Source organism: Coloeus monedula, assembly GCF_965178545.1.
Source record: "Coloeus monedula genome assembly, chromosome: 10".
Lineage (NCBI taxonomy): Eukaryota > Metazoa > Chordata > Aves > Passeriformes > Corvidae > Coloeus > Coloeus monedula.
In genome coordinates this window covers 8270920-8297182 of record NC_138790.1, presented here as the reverse complement: position 1 = coordinate 8297182, position 26263 = coordinate 8270920, and the positions used below count along the sequence as shown (strand labels likewise).

At 43.8% G+C, this 26263-nt stretch overlaps 1 protein-coding gene across 5 annotated transcripts in view; it reads left to right on the top strand.

The window, feature by feature from the left end:
• The window catches only part of EPHA4 (EPH receptor A4), a 239238-nt gene that overhangs the window by 122650 nt on the left and 90325 nt on the right, over positions 1-26263 (top strand). For 3 of the 5 annotated variants that reach the window (XR_014226698.1, XR_014226699.1, XM_082288034.1), the window contains exons 1-3: positions 12154-12266; positions 13198-13265; positions 17602-18265. Coding sequence is in view for 1 of the 5 variants with exons in the window: in XM_082288034.1 (XP_082144160.1) it covers positions 12176-12266; positions 13198-13265; positions 17602-18265 (823 nt within the window). In the remaining 4 variants the exon portion in view is untranslated. Of the gene's footprint in view, positions 1-12153; positions 12267-13197; positions 13266-17601; positions 18266-26263 lie in introns of those variants that run through there. The other 2 variants (XR_014226696.1, XR_014226697.1) reach the window with 1 other exon arrangement.

Here is a 26263-nt window from a genome sequence, read left to right as displayed (position 1 = left end):
GTACAAAAATACTTGAATGCAAAAGACTTAGATTATCCTTCATCTTGGCATATTGAGCTTCAATTTGCTAATTTAGAGTTGAAATACAGCAAGGACATTTTCATCCCATTTTTTTCAGCCCTCAGTCCCCCCAGATCACCAGTGGGCACGTTGCCCCTTTCCTTCACTTGCCTTCCAGCCTACAGAGCTCCAAGACCTCTGCTTGAGTTCTTCAGCACTGGTGCTGTACATGGGAGCAGTAGGGCTCTGCATGGTCCATTGTAATTTTCTGCTTTTTCAAATAAATGTGGTGAGTTCTCAGCAGCAGCAACTGTGAAATTACAGCATATTCCTTCCCTCTCAATTGTGAGCTACAACATATACCTCAGACTAGGCACAAGGAAAATTGCAGCACAGGACAGGAACTATCAGCTAAAAGGATTTTCTAAACAGTACAAGTTGGCCTCAGCATGCCCTACTAATATTCTCCATCTTTCAGTATTTTAATTTCAACTAAGAATATAGACTCATGCCACATATAAGAGAAATTTTATTTCCTGTCCTACTACAGTGTTTTAGCATAATGGCCCATGTAGATCAGTGAGCAAATATTACATCCTAAAATTTCAAATAATTGCCATCTTTATGTTTCATATCTGCTCTTTAATAAATGTTATTTTACACACGCAATTAGACGTCAGGATGTAAAACTCTGAGAGTAATCCTGAACCTTTTTGCAGAGCTGGGTATTTTCAGAGTGCACTGACATCTAGATTCTGATCTAACTAATGGCACAAATCTGAAGCAATTTCCTAGAAATCAGTACAATTACATCAGCACAATCCCCATAAAACTAGGATGAGAGTCAGACCTTTATTTCTTTTCCAGCCTGCTCTAGAGATACAGTATTTTCCATTTAGTCAACTGAAGAGACTCTAAAGGTATAGAAAGAAATGATACAACTAAATTTTACTATTTCACATATGGGAAACTTGGTTATTATTTTACCATAAGCTTACACAGGAAAAAGAGTGTGCTGCAGTAAAACAGAAAAAATTCTCCTCAGGTGTTGTGTCATGAAATCCAAGGAAGTGACATCAAAGATTAAACCTGGCCCATTTACTTTTAAGCTATTTTGTTTAAGTATCAGATTTTATGTCTGGAGATTTTCTCTACTCTGTGAATTTTATTCCTTTTTGTAAGCATAAAACTGAATAAGGATCAAGAAGAATTCATTTTGTCACCTCAGGACAAACATAAGACCCTCATGCTGGCCCCTGAAATTCTTTTGACAGTTTTGGGTGTTGGGTATGGAGCAGCTGCACACTGGGGTCAGTGTGCACAGCAAACGTGGTACAGGGTGGTTTTTACAATCAGGAGACAGTTGTTTGCCCATGGAGAACCCTGGCTCTCCTACTGGAGGACAATCTTCTGCACTGCCTGGTCACATTGAGACAGGCGCAATTTTGTGTGGGATAACGTTGTCTCTTGGTTGTTGCTCAGTCTGGAAAGGAGAAGTGGGACTGCCAGTGCTGTCTGGGCAGGCAGAGGTACCGTGGTGTCTCCTCACACCCCGTGAGACCACAGCCTGTTGCCAGCTCTGCTGCCTTCCTGGGCTGAGAGTCTTTCCCTTTGATTCATTTCACTAGTTCAGAAGAGTGATAGAAGATGCTTGGGAAACTACAGGAAAACTTCCAAACTGCTATGGGAGAAAGAACTAAACTGACACAAAAGGTCTTGTTTTGGTTAATGGGAGCCAATAGGGAGAGCAGATCAGGGGTAGGTGAGGTGGGGACAGTGGGAGATGTGGCTCTGGGCTGACCCATTGCCTGCAGGCAGCAAGGTGCCCTGGAAGTCCTTGATAGACAGAGGTCTCTTTTGGGACTCTCTGGCATGGGCCAGCCCTCACCCCTGTCCTGGTGTTCTCTGGAGCATTTACCTGGACTTTCAGGAGCTGGGGAAGTCCAGAGGAGTGTGGAAAGTTTGGAATGGGTAAGATGTGTATCTGTCATGCTAAATTTTGTTCCCAGTCCAAAACTGAAAACTTTTTTTGTGGGAAGAAGTTAACTGGAACTGATGAAGTTCCTTTTCATGGATTATTTAAGCAGTACAAGATGTTGTTAATGCTGAATTTCTTCCATGTTATTTGGGAAAGTATGTCTGATTATGTAAATTAAAAGTTGCTGCTTAAAAATATTTTGCTTGAGAGATTGCAAAGGCAACACAGTAAATGAATTAAGATCAGAGAGTCTTGCTCAAGTGAGAAGATTGCATAAGTAACCGCATGTGTTATTGAAAAATACATATTGTTTACAATATATTCTTGCAAGATCCTTAAATATTTCACTTTGAGGTTTGCTTGATATAAAATATTGCATTTGTTCAAGCTGTCTCACAGGCTGGGATCTAAGCTGATTTGCAGCTACATGCAGATTAAAACCACTATGCTGTCCCACTGCAATTTTGGATTTAATTTGGTTAGTTTCCGTCTTTTTAAGAGAAACAAGAGAGTTTTCAAACCAACAGGCATTGACTGCTTACCTAATTAAAAATGTATCCATCTGCTGGTTTGGTGGCTGACTTGTTATTCAAAGCATGCAGATCTAAGTAGGCTGATTTATTTATGAAGACCTTATGACACTGAGAGATATGCACTCAAAACCATGCAAAAATAAATGTGGTTCCAGATGGGTAGACACACAGAGATCTTTATGGGGTTCTAAATAACAGATAGAGAGAATTTGGAAAATGTGCTTTAAAGGGAAGATCCTTTTATGTTGCTTTCACGTGTTTAACATTTAGAGCTCAAATAACAGAGCAGCCAGAGAACATGTTGTGAGATAACTCTAGTCTAAATATCCTATAGTGCCTTTTAAGTTGTGACGATTTTTTTCTGAAAGCTTAGTGTGAGTGATAGACTCTGAAGCAGATGCATGTTAAGCAATGTTTTCTTTGGAGAACACTTTAAAGTGAATTTTAATTAAAGGAGAAAAAAATCATTAGCACTCACAAACATCATGTGTTGGAATCAGGCTAAATGCTATCTTCTTGTATTTGATTTCATTGGTGTATTGGTAAACGTCTCCCAAATTAAGTTGCTATGCTCAAGCTTTTGAAACTTCAAGTTCCATTGAATTCATTCTCAATGCTACAAATATTGTTGCAATCCTCAGGTAAAGTTTAGTCATCAGTTTATGGGCTCTAGGAAGTTCCCAGTGTGATGAAGTCATCAGGTATTTCCACGTGGGGTGTGGAGCTGCTGGTGTCAAACCTCATGCCATTCCTGATGCAATTCCACTGGCATGGGGCTTCTGACACTGATACAAAGCGGATGGTACCTCAGCTTGCTCAGAGCTCTCTGCACGAGGTTCAGTGTGCAGGCGGTGTGCATCTGCCACCTGAGAAGTGTGAGGAGAATGGAGAGTGTTGTGTCTGAGGCAACTCTGGAGCAGCTTTATGGCCTGTGGTTCTGTTTACAGCACAATTTCTAGTGGGTCCTTTTGGTTTCTCCTTCCATCCACGTGCCTGGCAGCATGTTTATTCAGGTTTTGCATGTTTGCATGCCTGTTTGTGCTCATTGGAAAACAAGACATTTTATCCAAAATAGACTGAAAACATTCCTTTACAGGCCACCTTATCACACTGGTGTCCTCTTAAGTTGAAACAGTCTTGGACTAGATGATAGAGTTGCTTTCAGAGGAAATGTATTTCTTACCAAACCCTGCATTGACAATTGTGTTCAGCTTCACAAAAGGATAATTCTCTAATCCCAAGGTCAGTTTAAGCTGATTCCCGAGTATATACATTTTCCGATTCCCTTTTAATTGCTTTTTATTTCCATGTCAAGACAAGCATGTGGGTTTTCTAGTGCCAACAAAATACAGAAATGTGGTTCATATGTAGATTAGCCAAGGAGGATATTAGACTGAGCTGCCTTTTGGTAGGAAGCAATCCTGGCATTTCTTTGGAAAACTCTAGAGATGTTTGAATAATCCTTATACTAACAGATGTCACCACTGGGAATCTGTTTTACTTTTACAGCTCTTTGTTTGAGTATCTTGCTGGCATTTTTTGATATTTTGGAATGGGGTGTGTATGTGTGTGAAACTCAAACAAATCTATATTTTCTTTCACTTGATTTCTCCCAAAGATATATTTTGATGAAAGTTTCAGATAGTAATTGAGGGAAGAAAACCCATAAATTTTGCTATGGGTGCTACTTTTGTGCAGAAGGGAGAGGACAAAAAAATGACCAAGAATCCTTTCCTTTTGTTTCCAACACACTGCAAGCAACTGCTTGCTGTTTTCCTGGTCCCATGCAAGCCCTGGAAATGGGGGACAAGGGATCACAATGGGTCAAGGCAAATAGTTAGTCACACTCTTTCTCAGAATTGAACCCTTTGTTCAAGTAAGGCAAGCAAGTTTTCCACTGCTAATTTTGGTCTGCGTTGGAAACTGTGGCCAGTGTGGTTGTGTGAATAAGGATTAGTAATGGTGAGTGGGCACGGGAGGTAGCTGAAGGGGTGGCATTTTTGTGCCTGTAAAAGCTGTAGTGGTTGCACATTTCTCCCCAAACTTAATATTTTTGCTGTTTGCCTCAGAAAACTGCAAGATGACTTGTTTGGGAAAAAAATATCGCTGGAAATATCAACTGCATACGTGTTAGGAAAGCCTTAAAATCGACTGTCTCAGTAAAGCAACGCCAATGAGTAATTTCTAACGGAAATCTTGCCTTAAGGTAGAATTCAGGGAGATATGTCCCTGCTCTTCATTGTTGTTACAGATCTGTGTACAAGAAAATGTGCTCAGGGTTGAGGTCTGACTTCCATTTAAAGGAATGAGATGGTTCCTGCTGAAGGAAAACTCGGAGGGAAATGGGACTCACAAACACAGTGTTTGCAGCTGGAGAAAAATGGTTCATGGTGCCCTTGGTGTAGGAAATAGGATGAACTAATTTGCATGCCAGAAATTTAAAAATCCTCAAAATGAGGTTCATGCCTGTGAAACGGGTAATGCAGGTATAAGACCTGTGCACATCTTTTGTTCTAATGCAATAGTGATGTTCAGCTCCTTGAGAGTGGATTTGAGGTCTGGTTGTGCTAAAAGCTGTACAAGAATATCTCAGCGCATGACAAGACCCAGCAGATGGGTATAAATAAAAAGAGAACAAGGCAATACTCTGGCAGCATTGCCCAGCACAACAAACCACCTTATTCTCTGAACTCTTCCAGTACTAGTGACAGCACTGAGGAAAATAACTGCTGCCACTTTTCTAATATAAAAGTGAGGGATGGGTTTCTTTCTTCCATTGCCCTTGCAGTTTTTCATTTCCATGCCTACAATTTTGCTTACATGAAGTTAATCCAGAATTTGCACTATTCTGCTATAAAATCAGTGCAAATACAGAACTAGAGCACACACATACACATATACTTACTTCTTCCAGTTAGCGATTCCCTAAAATAGGACAAGTAGTTTCTGAGCTAGTAAACCACCATTCTTTTGTATCTACAAGTAATCTGAAATCAGGACAGAGAAATACAGGCAATGCTTCAGATCCTGAGGTAAGCTCATCATTACTTTAAGGCTGGCCAACTTCTAGACCACAAGTTCCACACTTCCTTACAGATGTTACCACAAGGAACTGCACATCTCCGTGTTCTTGGCAGCAATGGCATGACAGGCACTAGATGCTTACAGATCTCTCTGACTTTATGTTTATTTAGCATCACTGTTTTAAGGTGGGAATTTGAGGTAGTCACCTATATCCAGCTTCAAAAGTGTTGCTGCAATGGCTGTTTCAGGAGGTCCGTGCAGAACTTGGAGCAGAGCCCTTCTCCCAGGGGTAAACTCATAAAATTAATCTTTCTCCTGTCCTGTGAACGTATCAGTCATGCCTGCCTGCACAGAAAAAAATGCACAAATTCTTTCCACTTTTTGGAACAAAAAGCAAGGATTTTTTTATTTAATTCTGAAGAAGGACAGAGAGTCTGCCCTAGTATTAATAATAGCTCATATTAAAAAAAAGAAGGAGGGGTTGGTATTTTTTCTTACTTTACACACTTTTCTCCTGTATGGTTGCTAATATTTTGTTCATAATAATGTGGACTATCTCAGATAGGATGGTTTAATCTGAGTTAATTAGGATTTACACTCTATTAGAAGTGCCAGAAAGCTTCAGTGCTCTGTAGGGAACCTGTCTCTGGTGCAGTTTGATTGGTACCATCATTGCATAAATAATCTCTGAAAAGATTGCTGTCCCTGAACACATAGAATAAAAATGAATTAGAGCTCTGACACTCTATTCTTTTGACAGTTTTACAAAAAAGACAATTCAAAGATTTTTTGCACAAAAAATTATCTTTATTTATACTGAATTTTTAATTTTTTACAATTAAAGTAATCCTGTATGTTTTTAGTAATATCTGCAGTAAATTATGGCAGAAAACCTAAGATTCCAGTATGAAAAAAAATCTGGGAAATACTTTGTTTTCATTTATATTAATTTTAGATCTATTCTGTTTCACAGAATAAATTCTATGTAGGTATTAAAGCTTAGTAGCTAAGCTGCTGGTAGAATTCAACTTTACCTTAGAACAGGCCAGAATCTGGTTCAGAATCTTAAACTGTGACCCTGTTCTTGACAGAGGGAATCCAAGTCTGCCTGATTGATTGTTTTTCCCAGTGCAGAAAAATGGGTGGAGCTTTTAAAGAAGTCTGGATGCAGTTTGTAGTTTTGGCTTTACCTTTCCAGTTCAGCTAAGACTCCTCTGAAACTGCTACAGGCAGATTCCCTGCACTTTCTGGCAGAGGCTCTTTTCCTGACGTTTGTTTCATTATTAATGGCACACACTCCCTCGCACGGGCTCCAAGGAGCCCTTCGGAGGATGCTGCCTGTGCACATCCCCTCTGGCTAGTGGCCCTGGCCCTGCCAGGAGCTCTCCTACACCAGCACTACTTCTGCGCCAGCCCGACATCTTCATCCCATGAACTTTTATTTTCTGGAAGCTGACACTACTCCCAAATGACCCTGACTGAGTAAGAAGCACACCAGCTGAGGACAGACAGTACAAAGACCGAGATATTCGAAAGCAGTTTGTAATAATTGAGGTGTCTGTTAACCTCCACAGCTTCAAATAACCTTCCACTGAAACATGGACAGGCAGATTCGTCTCCGGGTTGCCAAGCATCTGTGCACTGCAAACAACCTGCAGCCTTATACAGTTATTTGCTCTGGTTTATTGGTCACACTTGCACAGGAAAAAACCTGCAGGTCTCTGCTTGCCCCCGGCCTTGCTGAGGGTGAGAGCTAAGGCTGAGCTAAGCCGACACCTCTGCTGCAGAGGTGGGTGCTTGGATTTGTTACATTTGATCTACTTACTCAGTGAAAAGCAGTAATACCTGTTTTACCATTTTGGTGCATTTATTTCTCTGCTCCATCCATACTGCTTCTCAGATTTTACCTTTTGCCAGTGTCCTTTTATGTTTGTTTATCTTAGGAAAAATAATCTGCATTGTAAACACTCCTGGATTTGTAAATATCTTTGCTGATAGGATTTCCTTTCAGGGACCTGGTAATTATAAATTTTAGACTAACTATGAGATTTGAGTTGTGTTGTCAGGACCAATGTAATAAAAGATACTACTTCAATTACCATTAAAATCCTGTTACATTTCACTTACGCTTCTCTAATTTCCCTTAGCACTCCTGGTTAGAAAAGGCAAAAAATCTATGCATCTGTCTGTCTGTATATCGTCAAGTCACGCCGTGTGCCTACTCTGAATAAAGACACTGTCACAGGTCCTGTAATCAGCACCAAGGCAGTAGTGAATAGGAAAATCTTGTGATGATGATCACGATTAATGAAAGGAAGTGTAAATAATCCACAGTGCCTAAAGCTCACTTTTTTTGCAGAGTGGATTTGCAAGTGAGCTATAAACCTGATCCTTTTCTTATTGAGGTCAGCAGCAAAACTCCTGCTAATCCCAGCTGAAACAAAATCATTCTGCCAGCTTGATGTTTATAGAAATGCATATTACCTTCATGGAGATGTTCTCCCGCTATGGCTTTTTGTATTACAGCCTGCAACTTCATCTAAAGCAAACATGACTTGAGAATGAAACCTTACTGATATAAAATAAAAAGCTGTTATTCTCAGATAGCTAGCAATAAATTTTGTCAAGTAATCTACTGGCAAACGTTTAATACTCACAGGTCCAAAAGAATCAGTAAATCCAGGGAGAGAAAGGCTGGGCACATCTGAGCACTTGTACTGGGAAGGAGCTGCAGTGACTCTCTGGTGCCAAGCCTGATAAAGGTGCACCTTTGGGGCATTATTCCTTTTGACAATGAGACTCTGTGTGTGTCTTACACTTCCTGGGGTTATTTTACACTCTTTTGCAAATAGCCAAGTAGTGTGGAAGTTGTGTGGGAGTGGAGTAAATAGGATCGCATTTTTGTAGGAAAAGGCTTTTCAGAGGAGATGGGTGAAATTTTCCTGCAGGCTGTGGAATTGCATACTAAAGGAAGAGTTTGTGCCTCATCCCCCCTGCTTTCTTATTTTTCCTTTTTTTTTTTTTTTCCTCTTTCCCCCATCTAAATGTAGTGCTGGGCCTCAGGAGGCCCATGAACACACAGAGCTTCCTACTGAGGCTGTCACTTGACTGACAGCAAAAAGCTTCTGGGGAGATGGATGAGCATGAGTAGGTGGACATAGAAAAATGGAGAATGAAAGGATAAAGTAAAAATAGAACCGAATGTTCATCCAAAATCACAGCCCTTTCAGGGGCTGTAATTTAACTTATAAATGTCGTGTTTGTGATTGGAAAAAATGTAAAGCAACTCTGTGTGTGTATAAGCATACATGTGTGAGAGACATTCAATATCCATTCAGAGTGTTCTGTTAGAAATTATATTAACTACAGAAATACATCCAAGACAACGCCCTTGTGTCAATGCCCAATTATTTATACACTAATATATTCCCTTGGTGCTTTAAAATACGAGGAGAACGAATTGTGAGTGAGTAGGAAATCTGACAATATTTCGGTCCTTACATTTCCAGATGATTTACAGTTTCTCAGAGTCTCTGTGTTTGTGTGTTCATGTGCCTGTTTGTCTGTTCCACTCGAGTCCTGATCTCTAAATAATTCAGCCAGGGTTTACCCCTCTGGAGCAGACAGGATCAAACATTTAACGCACTGTCATAATTATTACAGTGTCTGCTGCAAGTGAATACAGTTTCACTGAGGAGCTGAGACAAATACCAGAGACGCTGGCTGTGCTTTATTGAGCTGCATTAAATTGACCGTTTAAATGGTGTAAACTTGATGATGGTGCAAACATGATTAGTTCCCATCAAAGCCAAATCACTCCTGATAGTGAGTTACAATAACATAAGCTGGCAGGTTGGCAGCAGCGCAGGCTGCTCAGGTAATAGGCGTTTAAGACAAATGTAACAGCTCCAACGGCTGTAACAAAATTTTAAGGAATATATTTTGATGTCAGATACTTTGTTGAAGGGTGGAGTTACTGGCTGAAGCCGAGAACAGGATTTACTCCAAGTATCAGTGACATCTGTTAAAACCAAGCTGGGCTTTTACGATTCGTTGAAATGACACAAAGTAAGGAAATTGTGATTATTTTGGCAAGACTTCTTAAAAAAACCCCCACATACTGGAGCCAAAATATAGTGGATTTGGTAGGATTGCAAACATTTTATTTTATGACATTTGCAGGCCTTTTTTGCATTGTCTGTATTTATTTTATGCGACTTTTTTTTTTTTAACAAATTAAAATTGCATTAAATTACAGAAAAAAAATTAAGATTTCAAAGCATTTTATATAATTTTAATGACGACTGACTCTTCTGGCATTGCCACAAAAATAACTTCAATTAAAAAAAGAAGACGTTTTGATGCTCCACAGTTCCCATAAAGTTTATCCTGACTAGTAGTAGATCTGTCAGAGGCATCAAAGATGTGAAAAGAAGAACATTCAGATAGTTTTAATTGAGGGCTGCCTATATTTCTGGGTAAATAATAAAAAAGGCACTAAACCTTTTCTTCCTTCTCATTAGGCCAAGAATTCTTGTAGATAATTAAAGTCAGGAAGTACAAGTTTTAACAGTTGCATTGACTGTGCTGCACTGTTTTCTAACACCCATTATCCAAGCAGCCGCTTAAAAGATTTATTTTCTATGGAAAGAGAAAAACACACTAGCTATCTTTGCAGGGTTATCTTTAAGGTTCTGCCAGTGGGAGCTCCAAAAGAAATGTTCAAGGCTAAGGAAAACAATCCGAGCCTCAGAAATAGGAACCTCATTGTAAATACTGTGTTAATAAACCTTCTTAACAGCAGTTTTAAGAGCCAAAAAATGCATCCTCCCTAGATCTTGACCTGAAATTAAACCAAGTGAAGGATACTCTATGTTTTAAGCAAAAAGTATCAGTAAGTGTGTGTATGTAAGTATTATGTTTCACAGTATTTGAATTTGAGGAAAAGTAGAGTGATTTAAAGAGAAAACAGGAGATTCTGGGCAGGTGTGTTTCCTGATGCACAGAATTCTTAGTCAAACTTTAAGTCGCTTTCAAAGTATTTTTTTAGCTAATCGAGCCTGTACAGGGCTTCTGTGTGGAAACTACAGCTAACGCTGGCAAGGATTCGTTTTATCCCAGACGGAGGAAAAATCCTTGGAGAGTCTGGGTGCAATTCCCCGATTCCGGGTGCTGGGATGCAGCGCGGGGAAGGATCTGTGTCCCGCACGGAGCGAGGGGAGTGCCGGGGGTGCCGAGAGGGCGCTGCGGGAGCGAGGGAGCTGCTCCCTGGGGAGAAGGGGAGGTGTTACCGCCGCCGAATCTGCGGGGAACTGAGGCAGCGCCGCCGCCAAGAGCCGCGGGTGGGAGAGCCCGGGGATCGGCGCCCGAAGAGGGAGGCGCTGCTGGAATCGCCGGTTCTGGAGCTTCCCGAAGCTCACGCATCGGCACCGAGAGCGGCGGAGGGACGGAGCGTCGGGGGCGGCCAGCGGGAGGGCTGCTCTGTTTCCCTCGGTACCGCAGCGCTGCCCTGGGAGGCGGCCGGGACGGCCGGTCGGACAGACAGGTCCGGGAGCAGCTCTGAGTACGGACTGTTCAAGGACGGTGCTCAGCCCACAGGCGCTGCCTGACCCATCCAAGGCTTAGCGGGCTTTTAAAAACTACGATTTTGTTGTCAAGGCGCATTTAGAGAGTAATTCTTTTTTTTTTTTAGGAGGCAGATGTTCGGAGCGCTCAAAGCAAAGCGGGGCTGTGGCTGGCTGCACAGCGGAGGTTCCCGGAGACAGGCTAAGGGCATCAGCCAGTACAGGTGTCCCCGGGCACGGTTCGGGCGCCGTGCACAGCTGTGGACAAGGGAGGTGTGCACGAGCTTGTGCGTCCCGATGGATGTCAGCGTTCAGAGGGAATCGCTCCGAATCCTGCTCTCCCACCAACCCGCCCCGCCCGGCCACTGTCCCGGTGCATAAAAGCGTGAATGATTGGCACCTTCTCGGTGAGCGGCGGGGTCCGTCCGCTGCCGCTCACCGGGGAAGCGCCGCCAAGAGCGGCCGACCGTAATGCTCATCTCTGTCCATCCCTGCCCATCTCTGTCCATCCCTGCCCATCTCTGTCCGTCCCTGCCCGACCCCGGGGAGCCGCTGCCGCGGGAGACGCCGCCCCCGCCAGGTGGCGCTGTTGCTCAACGGTGGCGCCGGGCCCGGCCGGGCCGGGGCGGGCGGGGCGGCGGCAGCTCCTGGGACTCTCCCGGGACGCGGGGCCGTCCCGGGCTCGGCGTGGGGCAGGTCCGTGTGCGCGGCGCGGTCGCGGCTCCCACGCCGCTCTTCCTCTCCTAACTTTGTTTTTTTCACCTTTGTCCGTCAGTTTTCGGAGTTCGGACACTGTTAGGGTCAGAGCCCCCCGCGGAGCGCTCGCCGGCCGCGGCCGCTCGGGGCAGCGCTCCCCCGCTCCCCCCGGGAGCGCCCCGCAGCGCCCGGCCCGGCTCCTCACGCCGCACGCCCGCGGGGGCGGGGCGGGGCGCGCGGCGCGGAGCGGGTGGCGATTGGCGGCAGCGCCTGACGGACGGGCGAGCCCCGCCCCCTTGGCAATGTCTAGCGCGCGCCGCGCGCCCCATGTAGGCAGTTATTCCGCTGGGATAGCGCGGCTGGAGCGCGGCGGCGGCGGCATGGCCGGGGTCCCGATCTGCGCCCTTCTCCCGCTCCTCGTCGGCGTCTGCGGCGCCGTCACCGGCTCACGGGTCTATCCCGCCAACGAAGGTGAGGCTTGCCGGCGGCCGGGCTGCGCGTTTTCCCGGCGGGGCGCCGGGGGCAAAGTTCGGTGCCCCCGGGCGGGCGGCGGTGCTGTGCCATCCCCTCTCCGCCTCGCCGCTCCGCTCTCCGTCGGGACGGCGCTGCCCCCGCGCTGCCCCGGCCGGTCGCTGCCCGTCCGGCGGCCGCGGACCTGCCCGAGCGGCGCTGCGGGGGCCGCCCGCGGTGCCGGCACAGGTGTCGCGGGGCGGAGCGGCCGCCGCTGCCCCTCGCGTCCCTCCGCGCCGCCGCTGGCCCGGCCGGGCCGGGCCGCCGAGGTACTGTGCTCCCGTGAGCGGCGCCGGGGCGGCCCCGCATCGGAGGGCGGCTCATGAAACCGGTTCTCCCGGGAGCTCTCGGCGGCTCTGCGCCGTTCCCCAGGGCCCCGATTCAGCCCGTTTTGCGGGACGGTCCGGCGGCAGCTCCGCGGGGGAAGCCGGCAGCCATCCCGCGGTATGGGCGTGGGGCGCTGGTCTCCTGGGGAGCCTTTGCCTGGTCTTTCGGTGCCCAGCCGTGCTCCTGGGGTCCCGGCAAGTACCGATTTTGAGCCCATCGCTGGCATGCGGGCGCGCTGTCCCAGGCGGCGGGAGACGCGGCGCTCAGCGCCGCGGGAGCGCTCCGAGAGGCGCTCCGGTGTCTCCCGCAGGTGTGCCGGGACTCCGCCGCTCCTCTCCGCGCCCCTGAGCGGCTCCAGTGCGCCGGGAAACGAACGTGCGATTCCTCAGAGTGAGTTTGCAAGTGTTTTTAAGATATTGGCGCGGTCGGAAATAACATTGCATTTCAAGTGGTAGGTGGATGCGATCGTGCTCCGCACATATGGAAACGTTCAGGTAAATCATTTATTTTAATATTGCCTTTTGGCATCTGGAATTTAATCTCTTTTATTTGTACTTTTCTGCAGTTACCTTGCTGGATTCCAGATCAGTTCAGGGAGAGCTGGGGTGGATAGCAAGTCCCCTGGAAGGAGGGGTAAGTTTTAAACCGCTATCTGATCAAAAGGGTAAAGGGGGTGATTAGTAACTTTCAGAGAGTCCTAATGGCTCGATTATTGTTGATTGTGGTGAGGAGGTCAGATTTCTTCCCTAGCTTACCAAGTGAATTACTCTTTGTTGGAGAAACTTTATACTCCCATTGGATAGTTCTGTCATGGAATAAGTGGAAACCAAAAGGGCAGAAAAGAGGTTTCAGAATTAAGAGATTGGTTGAGGCATAGGCTTAGATGCCTATTTAAAACTGAAATACCAACAAGAAATGTGATCTGCCGACTGAATTGGCATTCTTGACTGCTATTATTTTATCTGTGGACCGTGTTGGCTGGGAGATGTTCAGGGTAATTGCTGTTCTATTTCTGGATGAAGGAGTAGGGATCAATATACACGATAGACCTTTTGTTGTGATGGGACAGTTGTCCTATTTCAGAGTGTAAACATCGTGTGTTTTGGTTTCTGAACAGATAAACTGCAGCACGCATTGCTTGACTGTGATTCCTTGGAGTTTCTTTTTATGTTCTTTCACAATTGTCTTGTTGAAGAGAAGGCTGCTCGAATGCACTGCCCAGTGGTGATGCAATGACGTTAAAAGGTTCATTGCTGGGATTAGAGTCCCTTTGCTTAGAGAGCTGCACACAAGGTAGCTTTATTTTTTGGTTTAGCTTTATATTGTCGGATGGGTCCTGTGCTGCTCCCTCATCTGTGCCCTGACCTGCAGGGTGCCCAGTGTCTCTCTGGGAAACTGCTTCAAATGTTGGACTCTGAAGTTGCTGGGATCTGGAGGAGACTGTACGTCATGGGACTTTCTTTTAGTAAGCAATTAGAAAGGCGCCTTCTTTCTTCATATGAGCAATTCAACCAAAAATGCCAGCAATGCACACTAAACATGAATGTAAAAAAAAAAATTCCAAATCCTTTTAACACTAAATGAGTAAAAGCAGCTTGGAAACCTTAAGCAGAAGTAACTAAGTCAAAGTGTTTGAAAAAGGAAGGTGCTGAAAGATCAGGACCTGTGCACAACAAAGCACTGGATTCTTCAGGAAACCTACAAAAAATTATTTTTTTGTGTGTGCGTTCCCACTTGTAATTAGAAGAAGCAGAGCTAAGGAAACAGCAGTGAGAGAAGGAATCCGAGGCTGCGTTGGCTGGTGGTGCATTATGCATAAACTCTGAATAACCATAGCATGGGAGAATGGGGGATTGTTTTGCTCCCCCATTGTTGTTCTGGGTGAACTTGACTACAGTCCTGGCTTGTGCTCCACCTGAGCACACTGTGCTGTCCCCAAAACTCGGTTTTCCAAAGAGTGGGGATGTGATTGGCAGGCTTCTGGCAGCACCCACGGTGCACATTCAGTGCTGATTGCAGGCAATCGCCCTCATCTTTTGACAGTGTGGAAAGGTACAGCTCTATCTCGGTGAGAGCTGGGATTCCTTGTTAATCCCGCACCCTGGAAATGTCGGTTAATAAGATGGGGTCTTTCAAAGGGATATCTAAGGCTTTCCAAGGGAATCTATGCTCTGTATTAAAAAAGAAGCTAAAATACAAGTTTAGATAAGTTAGCAGTAGAATCAATGATCAGAGGACAGCTGTATATTATTAATGGCTGTTGGATTCCCCCTTTCTCCCCAAGTTTTTTCTGAAAGTGCCATGCAAGCTTGAGAAGGAAAAATGTGTGCTCTTATTGTGGACGTGACTCGTTTCACTAAACCTACATACATGTGTTCTATTTTTAAGCCTGTAGTGAAAAATTTAAGAGTACATGGTCTGTTTCTGAGATACAGTGCTTGGAAAGCATTTACTTCATATGCTGCAGATTTATTTCAAGCAGCAGAAACAAACTCCTTTATCATCTTGAGAAGAATTTGTCCTTCAGTGTTATTCTTTAACTGTGTATACTTTATTGTCTGTTTAAAAAAAGATATTTTTCTAAATCTGAACCACACTGTTCCTGGGGTGTGATGGTTGTGTGGATAAGAAGGGCTGGAGATAAACATAGTCATTTAGCAGTGACTAGCTATATAGTAGCCCTGGAGGAGTTAATGAATTGTATTATGAATGTAATTAATGATTTACTCTTGCATTTCACAGTTGAAAAGCAGGTTTTGTGCCCAGAATGTTTTAATCTGCATCATTAAACTGTGGGAAGAGCTGAATTATAAAACTTAATTTCAGCTTGAAAGCAAAAAGTTACAGCTTTGACCACATACTTCGAGTTACAAGTCATTTACAGTGGCTGGAAATTTTGGGCTGTAGTTACTTGCAGTTCTGTCATAAAGATGCACTTAGATGTGTTTTGCATTTGTGCGTTAATGAAATAAGAAGTCCAGCTCTGTACATTTGTGTGTTGGTCAGCAGACGGGTGTGTTGAGAACCTGATCCAAAAACTTGCTGAATTCAGTTGCTGTGTGTCTCTTGACCTCAGCGGTCTCTCTATTGAATCCTCTAGCAGCATCCTCCATTGTGTAAATGCACTAAAGGAAATCCCATCAACAAGTATTATTTCCCTTTTGCTTCTTCCTTTCTCTTGTACCACACACAATATTGGTAGCGTAGACAATCTGAAGATAAGCAGAATGGAAAGTGATGGATCATAAAGACAATATTGTAACAGTAAACTAGCTCTGTGGTGCTGTAAATTAAACAACTCTGTCTTCTTACTAACAACATATTACACTTTACATGGATAGATTACTTTTTAAGATTTTTTTTTTTCTTTTCTCTGGAAAGGAGTGACATGCTGAGTATTGATTTCCCCTCTCCTTTATTTTAATTTGTAGTTATCTCTAGGCAGCAAATAAAATATTACTCTTTCTGCTCCTAGTGACTCATGGTGCTAGCTGCTGTCATTCTATAAACGGATTCAGCTAAGCTGGAAGCTTTTTAAGTAAAAATCACTTGCATAAGAGCAATCCTTGTGAGAAGAATGCAGGATATTATACGAGAAGCCCCCTTATGTCAAGAAGGCTTCTGTTTATCAAAGCTATGGCTTCAGTAGTTCTGAAAAGCACTTCTGAGAGGTCACCTTAAAGTTATTACTGTTTTCTAAGGATAATGTTATATGCCTCATTGTATTGCCTGCAAACCTAGTCAGCATATCATTATCTAATTTTTTTTTATAGGGAAGGATAAATTGAATAATATAAATTGAAGTGCTATGGTTTTGCTGGGTTTTTTTCCTGGAAAGATTTCTTTCCCTAGTGCCCCTACTTGCCCTTCTCTCCCTGCCAGTAGAGCACTGTGATAAACTTTCTTCTGTCTGTGATAATACTTTGACCAATTCTTTTCGGAACTGTTGGGTATATGTGCTTTCCTTTTCTAAGTTCATTATGCTGAACTCCTCCATCTCCTCCTTCTACACCTGCCTTGGATTACATGTGTTGTTGTTGTTTCATAATCATGTTGCCTGTTTGGCACTTCTAAAGATGCCTGAACTTGATTTCAGGGGTGTAACAATTTTGCAGAATGCTGCTATCCTGATCTTTCAGCACTCTCTCTCTCTGCTAACCTTTTTGGGATTCTGATAATATGAATTTAGCTGTTTCCTGACATTTTCCCCAGAAAAAAGATGTGCATACATATTTCTTCTTTTTTTACCTTCCCACTACTAAGAAACTCTGTTTGGATAACAAAGTTATGGTGGTGTTGCTGGTAGACTGATGATGTTGTCTCCTTACCTGTTTTTCCTTCTCTAAGAGCTACCCAAGTCAAGGACCCAGGTCTCTGTAGACAGCTGTTTCTGCCCATCTCCAGAGTAAAGGCTTTGCTGAGTTTGTCTGGGATATTGGTAGCCCAGGAAAGTAATTGGCAGCTTAGAGAAATAAGGGATGGCTTAAGAGTTTTTAAAATAAGTGGTAGTGATGTCCAAAGTGTGGCTGTCACTCCGTGTGAGTAAGTCACGCTGTGTCACCTGTTGGATATTCCATGTACAAAGCAGGGTCCATGAGATACCTGCTGCCAAGGAAACACTGCAGGTCAGTGCTGCTCTGTGAGTCTGGAAAGTCCTGTGTGTAGCCCTGCTCTAGGCAGGGTCCTGTGAACTGAACTGTAGTACAAGTAAACCTGATCAGTTGAGGGAGCATTCTTGAATGGCTTCAGAGGGCCCTTAAAACACATGCTTGCTCCTGGAGGCATGAGGGGATTTGGAATTTGTTTCTCCTGAGCAGATGCTTCCTTTAATGCCCGAAATAGTTGAGGACTTGGCTATGGCTTGGTCTTTTGGTTTGGTTTTTTTGGAACAAGTGCATATTGTTTGTTGTGAAGCTCTGTTGTTCCTTTTAATACTGATGTGCTTTTCTCCCCCTTTTCCTCCCTGCAGTGGGAGGAGGTGAGCATCATGGATGAGAAGAACACTCCGATCCGCACCTATCAAGTCTGCAACGTGATGGAGCCCAGCCAGAATAACTGGTTACGAACTGATTGGATTCCCCGTGAGGGGGCTCAGAGGGTTTATATTGAAATCAAGTTCACGCTAAGAGACTGCAACAGCCTGCCAGGTGTCATGGGAACTTGCAAAGAGACTTTCAACCTTTATTACTATGAATCAAACAATGATAAGGAGCGTTTTATTCGTGAGAGCCAGTTTGCCAAGATCGACACCATTGCTGCTGATGAGAGCTTCACCCAGGTGGACATTGGCGACAGGATCATGAAGCTGAATACAGAGATCCGGGATGTGGGACCACTCAGCAAGAAGGGGTTTTATTTGGCTTTTCAGGACGTCGGTGCCTGCATTGCTTTGGTCTCTGTCCGTGTGTTCTATAAGAAGTGTCCGCTGACAGTTCGGAACCTGGCGCAGTTTCCAGACACCATTACTGGCGCTGATACCTCCTCTCTGGTGGAGGTTCGTGGCTCCTGTGTCAACAACTCGGAAGAGAAGGATGTGCCAAAAATGTACTGTGGGGCAGATGGCGAATGGCTGGTGCCCATTGGCAACTGCTTGTGCAATGCTGGCTATGAGGAGCGCAATGGAGAATGCCAAGGTAGGATGAGCCATATTGTACTCTTCATTAGGGCTTAGTGGAATGCATAATTGAATCAGAGATGAGAGAAATGGACTAAAGCCAGTGATTAGCAGCCCTGTGGGATGTGGTGGGACAGAGGGGTTTATGAAGAAGTCCAATAGCTCCAGGTGGCAAGGCTAAGCATTATATAATGCAAAACAAATGATACTGCTGTAATAGGCAGAAGGTGAAACACATTTTCTAGCAGATGCCTAAATTTGATTTGGCTCGTGATAGTCACCAAAATGTGAATGACTGCAAAGCGGTGCAGTTGAGCTACTGTTGTTTGAAGAGACAAATCTTTCAAGGGAACTTTGTTAAGCGCAGGAAATTCTGGCAAAGTCAACTTTGGGTAATGCGGTAGGCTAAGAACGAGTCTGGGAGGCCGGACAGGAGTTTTAGCTGGATTACTTTCCCATTTTGGGAAGTGGAAGTCTTTGGTGTTCTACTTGTTGCAAATTTTTAGCACTAAGTACCCTTTGATATTTGACTCTGCTGCCTTTGTTAAATATTTTCATTTCTCAGAGAGTCTTCATTGTCAGTTAAATAATGGAGGTGCTAGGATACTCTTAGAAATGCTAAAAGTCTCCACCCCACCCTCCCACACACACACACACCATCCTGTGTGCTGCAGAATTAGGGATTAAAGTTTGTATAAAAGACAGATTTGCCTAAAAGAAAAAACCTCAATACCTATAGTCTCTGCCTCCCTTTTCTGAATAAAGAAGCTGTAGAAGGTTAGGGAAGGAGAGAAGAGAGTTTATAAATAAAATATCTTTAGCCTCTGCTTTGAAACTCTTGCTCGTGTAAGCATAAATTAAGATCAAACTTAAATGGATTCTTGCACAGGTCAGTGAGCTTAATTTTGCTGGGTGCTGAATTGAAGGTGCTCAGCTTCTTTCGGGATTTGGAACCATGCTTTTAGAAAAGATTCTTTGGAGTCTGTTGCTTCATGTCTTCTTGGTGTGTTTTTTACTAGGGCATTTTTATCATCTTGAGACTGAGAACAAGTTAGCAAAACAAGTAACTGGCTGCTTTTGTGATGGACTTCTAAGAGAATGGTGTCTTTTGAATGTCCTACTTGATTTCTTTTAAATAGTAATTTACAGTCAATATGAAGTTCTTTATTATGCATTGAAATTAAACCTTGCTAGGAAAAAACCGCTACATGTGAACTTCAGCCAGTGTGGCATAGTGGCAACAAAATTGCCATTGGCCCTCCAGAGGACTGAAAAATGAGCTGACAGTGACATACCTCTCTGGGGTGAAATATTCTGGTTTTTCTTGGGGTTTTTTTGTTGATTTTTCCATCCCCTGAGATGGAAACTTGAAAGCCTGTTTATTATGACGTGTGTGAACCTGTGACTGTGGTAGTGCCTGGGTGCTTCCGGGGGAGCCGCTGGTGGCTGGGGAGATGCTGTAACTCTCTTATAGCTCAATAACTTCTGAGCAAAGCTTCCAGACACCTTACCAGCCTGAGCTGTGAGAGGAGGAAGTGAATAAACCCATTTATTGGTTTATTGCACAGAGATGATTCCACCTTCTCCTAAAGGCCTATTAGGACAGCACTGGGTCACTCTGGTTGACACAGATCATCCATTTTTCAGTGTCAGTGGCCCAGATGTGGTGAGCTAATTGTCCAACAAATCCTGTGTTGTTCAGGGGAAATCTCTTGAGGTTTTGTTGATAGGCAGTGATTACAGTGGCATGCTTTTTAAATTTATTTTTGTAGCATTGGACGAGACCTGGGGGATGACTGTCAGCTTACCTAAAGGCTCTCAGCTGCATCTGGGGACGTTTGGGCTCAGGAAACCCAATTCTCCATTTCCCAATTAAAAGGAAGATCAGGTGATGCCATATTGACAAAGGTGTTAGAAACGTTCTGTGTTTTGGGCTCTCCAGAGGGAAGTTGGCCTGTGCTAGTCATTTTGAGAGCGTTCGAGCCAGCACATAATTGAAAGTGCTAAACTCATTTCATCAGCTGTTATTTGTGGTTTCCTTTTCTCACATTTGCCATTCTCCAGCCAGAACAGTTTACTGGGAAGCACTGCCTGATGAATTCATGAAGCTCACCAGAACTGTGCAGCTCCTCTCTGGTTTCCAGTGAGGCTGTTAAAGCAGTTTGGCCTTTGACACCACTGAATGAGGTTTCCCTTTTTCTTTCCCCTCTTAACTTAATTGTTTAGCAAATGTTCTGCTCTGACAGGTTTTTGGAGGGGAGGAGGAGGACGAAGTGAGGAGGATTCCTGTGGTTTTGATATAGAGGACTGGGGGCAGGGGAAGAGACTTTGAGTTTGGGAAAGGCTGTGAAAGGGTGCTGGTCTGGGACTGGAGCTGGTGAGCAGGTTCCACCTCAATTGTTTTTCAATAGGTTGACTGTGGCAGGACAAATACAAGGAAAGGTCAGAGGTTGTCCGTTTCCTCATCCATCTTCCCCTGTGATCCTAGGGTCAGAGTTAGGATTGATTAAGATCTTAAAAGTTTGACAAAAGCTCAGTGGGCAGGAATAGTTCGGGCCAGTGGATTGGGGCTTTGCACTTGTTGGGAGATCCCCAGTCTATGTTGGAGCTCCTTGTCTCCTGTAACCTGCTCCCTGCCACACAGTGCTGTGACAGACCAGCTGGTCCTTGGCTTGTCCTGCAAGCTGCTTCAAGTTCACTCACCCTCCCAATTTTTAAATAATGCATTTTCCTTGAGATTCTTTTGCCTAATTTCTGATGTATGTGTGGGAAGCGTAATGGAAAGCCTTTTCACGTCTAAAGTTCTTCTTGTAGTGGGAGTTAATGACTTTCTGACCTCAAATGGGATTTTTTTAAAAATTGTGTCGGTGGTATGGAGGTGTTTGAATATGATGACAAAAAACTGTCCTTTCTCTGACTGCTGTTTTTTTTCCCAGCTGACTTTATTGATGATGATTGTCTTACCAAACATCCATAATTGTATGTGTATATGTATATATTTAAGAACCTGGGACAGGAAGGAAAAGAAGCTAAGCATTTAATCCATTTTTATTTGGGAAGCTTCACAGGTGTCATGACAGTGGTTCTGCAAAATTGGTCCTGATCAGTAGAAATTTTAGGTGAGCTCTGATTCTTTGCTTCCAGGTGAACTTGTAGCTGTGAATTTGATGCAAAAAAAAAAAAATCCAATTTGCTATTTCTATTACTGTTTCTTTTCCCTCGAATGTTCTGTGTTAGTGGCTATCTATTTAGGAGAACATGAATGTCGAATATTGTTGATGGAAGATGACTATCCCAAATAGTGGCACATCTAAAGGATAAGGCAATTAGTGCTTTAGGGCAAAGCTGAGACATAGAGTAATTTTAAACTTCACTTGTACACATCATTATGTAAATTGTTTTGTTACGTTAATAAAACATGGTTTGGATTTAGTTACGATTTCTTTATGATAAAGCACATATCTTTCTAACTCAGAGGAGGGGGAAAACAAGCAGGAAGGGAGAAAAGACAGATTAAAGAAGCAATAGACTGTAGCCATCTGTGATGATTTTGATGCTGTGAAATTACAAATCTCAATTTTAGACCTGCCATTTAGTATAAATATATGAGACAGTTGAGATTTTTACTGTGATATTGTAAAGGTTATGAGAGCCAACAGCTTTGTCTTCATCTCCACTTGCTTTTTCTGAGTTGTGAATTGGCCAATTGGCAGAAAATCCAGTGTCATTTAAAATATGGCTCAGTCCTGGTTTCATATCACTGCTGTTTTTAGAATTTTCCTTCGAACTTTGATAAGAGCATCCCTAAGAAGTAATAATTTGAATGATAAGATTCTTTTTATCTCGGAGGCTTTGAAGAGTGGCTGTGATCATTGAAAGCAGCAGTTCAGTTTACATCAGAAGGTTACAGTCTAATTATATGTTTTTCTGTGATAAGATTCTTGGATGGTGAGTTCTTTAGGGGTGGGGAAGTAAAGTAATTTGTGTGTACTTTCCCATTTTAGTAATAACTTTTGTCAGAATAGTACTGATGTACAGTCTGGCTGCACAAAAGGGTGATCAGAAGGGTGACTAAGACTGCAGATTAGAGATCTCAGAAGGATTTTTTTTTTCCAGGTTGATTATTTTTGGCAGGGGAAAAAATGCACAGACTCAACATGTTAGGTTTTAAAAGGAGCTGAGAAGACGGAAGCTACAGGCGGGGCCTGGGAGCGACACTGAAACACAGTCTGTCTGAACCAAATTTAGTTGGTTCTCTTCTCTGCTGATTTGGTTATATTATATTCTCGTGTAGCTCAGTAGATCTTCCAAGGGTTGCTCCCTCTGTGATTTTCTCGTACCACCTGGTGCATTTCAAAATCTGTATTTAAATGTCATTGCAGGAGCTCTATTGCTTTCTCCTGCCTGGCCTCCTCAGAAGTCAAGTTACAGTTATCAAGCAAATGTCCCTTCATGTATTGCTTGGAGAAAAGCTGTGATTGCTTCCCTTTGAATTTCTGACAAGACTCTGCTACTACACAGGGGAGCAATATCTGGTCCTTACTCTGTGTGTTCCTGGTAAAAAGCACGGTCCTCAGAATCAAAGCCAGATGAGCTGCTGTGGTGGTATGGATTTCATGGTAGGTCTGGGTAGTCCTTTGTGGGACTTCCAGCCCATCTTCTGGTTCTTGTGTGTTCTTTTAGGATAAAAAAACCCAGCAACCCAAAACTTTGCAGACAACTCATCCACTGTGTGATGAGTTCAGTATTTAGATCTTGCCTGGGTAAGGGTTATTATCTGTCTAATAATATGCTCCACTGAGCTTGGTCTTCATTGTGCTTGTGAGACATGATTAAAGAAATGCTCAGCAGTACACTAAGGTCTTTTGAGACTGCATCAAAAAGCCCCCCAAACTTGTGAGATAAATATTTTATCTCGTTTCGTCCCATTATGCCACATCCTTTTCATACGTTGTAGGGAGCAGGTGAGGTCACACAGTTTTGTGAATTAGAGACAATTAACACTCCCATGACTAAATGGCCATTTTATGAATATTCAGAGCCTGCTTCACCTCCCTGGGAAGCAAACATGTTGGTTCCCTTCTCCTTCCTCCTGCTAGAGACTGGGGAAGCTCTCCCTTGTGAATAGGGATTGGCAGCTGTCGGCAGCTTTGCCTTTTGGATGCAGCAAATTCCTCATTTACATTTTTTGTATACACCCTCATGCAAAGTAGCACACCCATTTCCCCATTTCAAAGGAGATAAGAGCTTCCTTTGGAAACGCCAGCCAAAATCTCCTTCTGTTTATGCAGAGCTCAAAGATTTGGATTTTATGCAAATGGATTCTGTTTTGATTTTTTTTGATCTCTTTGTTTGAGACAGTGTAATATTTGCTCAGTGTGCTCCTCATGCCTTGACCAAGGCTGATTGTTGCTCTTGCCCCGATGTGCAGCTCCTTTCCAGCTGGTGTGTGGGACAGCGCTGTGCTCAAACCCTGACCGTGTGTAAAATGATGGTTGGGGTGTGGAAGTGCCACTTCTCATGCCTGAAGGGGCTGCAGGCCCTTGGGTGTCATCTCCTCCAGATGTTCACCAGTGATCACCAAGCTCTTCTGTAGCTGCATCCTCAGCTGGGGGGATGGTGAGGTTCAGGAGGTGGGATCCCCTCTGGGCTGCAAGTGTGCACTTGGGACATGAGAAAGCTGCATTACATTTTGACATTTCCTATGCTTTGTGCCAAGTACCTGCTTAGGCCTGGGCAAGTGTCCTTCCCTCTGCTGTCTGGGCTGGCCTTGGCCCATGGTTAGAGTGTGGTGAAAAGGGGCTCCCAGCACTTGGGTAAGTAAACATGCAGAAATGCTCTGCTGTCTTTATTTATTGAATGAAAATAATCTGTGAGAAAAGTTCTGCTTTCTTAAGCCTCATGATTATACAAGAACCCATATTTTATTTTATTTTTGATTTTAGTGGCTTTCTTTTCTTTTTAACTTTCTTTATTTCAACTTTACTTAAAATTGCCTTTGGCTTGAAATAAAGCTGAGGCTCATTAAATGCTCCCAAAACACAGGCTTGTTCAGAAGGATTTGTTGAAAGGTTTATTGATATAAGTTAGAACACATGCTGCATGAATGTACTGTATTTCTTTAAAGGACTGTTTTTCATTTTGTGTCTTTATAAATCAGTGGTATGAAATTGGGACCCTGATCGTGTTGGGTCTGCATCCTATGAGAAACCAGAAGGAGAAACGTGGTTTTGGGGGGGTTTCGTTTTCGTTGGATGTCCAATTAGTGTTTAACTTGAAGGTAATTTCACAGGGGTAGTAAACTGTGCAGTGTGAAACCTGGTGGTGTAATTAAATGGAGGAAGGGCTCTTTAAAACAACAAAGGAATGTGCAAAAACTTTGCTTTTGTCCTAATAGTCACCCAGAAGGGAGGTCATGCTGTTCAAAGTACAATATGGATGGGCTATTAAGGTTTGGAGGAAAAAAAAAAAAAAAAAGCTATACTATACAGTTGGTATTTGCTTTGGGTCATTTAGTCATGGATGCCTAGAAAAAACTCCATTTGCTGGTCTGCTTTTTGTACTTCCCTTAGATGGCTGGGTTTAAATCTCACTAACACTGAGTTAATCTGTACAAACCCACTGAAAGAGGTGTGCTGGGAAACAGACTTTGTATTCACGGGGGCCTGGTGCTCCGCAGCTTGGGCTGCGAAGAGGCAGTCTGGGCAAAGGTGGGGGTGCTGGGCAGGAGCAGGCGGAGGAAGGATGCTTCTGTGCTGCAGCAGCTGGAGGATGGACTGGGTAACTTTCCCAGAGGCACACAGGATGTCTGTGACTGAGATAAGACCAGAGTGAAGGTTGAATGTGGCATCCTAGCTGTCAATAGCTTCTGCCCCTCCTCACTTGTCAAAAGTTATCGCTCACCTTTTCCTAATGAGGGACCCATCTTGCACATCCTCAAAACATCGTTTGAGCTAAGGAGATCAATACCTATTGCTTCTGCTTGTATATGTGAAAGCTTTGTACAGCCACACTACAAAGCTGCAGTACAGTGTCTTAATTACCCAGATAATCCTGTTTGCTTGTATTTTTAAACTATGGAGTGCTGGGTAATTATTCAATTCTTAATAGAAGGCAAATGGCAATGTAAACAATAATTAGGATGTTAGACTAATGTGCTTCAAAGCAAATTGGATTTTTTTTTCATACCATTCAGCATGAAGTCCCATAAAGCTGACAATTTAGTGGCAAGGAAGCAAGTTCCATTTTGCTTGCATTTTCTGTTATCTCCTCATGCCTTGTTTCTGTGAATGAGTTTGCTGTGATGCTGCTGCCTGCTCCAGCGCAAATGGCAGGCTGACAGTTCTCCCCATTTGCCTATTCTCTCCTGCAGCTTTTTGTCCCTTGCAGCCAGGGGTTAGAGGTCAGCAGCATCCTAAATTCCCTCCTGTGCCAAGGCAGGTGAGCTTGGAGCAGGGTGGCTGGTGCTGCTGGTGTAGCCAGCACTGGGCTCAGTGGGTTGTGGCTGTCCTGGGCCAGGGTCCAGAGGAGAAGGAGCAGGCTGAGCTTGGTGACTTAAGCTCTTCCTGCATTTGGAAATAAAGACATATTTCAAGGAAAATTCAAGTTTCTGGCTCTTCAGTCATTGACAACAGGGTAGTATGCTGTGGGTCAGAACTGCAGCTTGTTATCTCCCTTAGCTTGGAGAGGTCTCCTGCTTTTCACAGTTCATATCAGGTTTTCCTAGGAGCATGATGCGAGTCACAAACACTGATGCAAAACACTCAATTGATTTCTGTTCTATCTGCAAAACTTGTGTGTGTGACATATTTCAGTACTTGTTCAGACCGTTAATTAAAACCTGCCATTGTATCCATTCCTCACATTGTATTTAGCCCGTGATTGAAAGGTGAGTGTTGAGGCAGAGGCGTCAGTCAATAATGCTGCTGCTTCCTGAAATACTTTAATAATGTCTCTGTCACACCGAGGGTTTTGTCTGGCCTTCACTGTGTGTTCTCAGTGGTCTGAAGGGATTGAA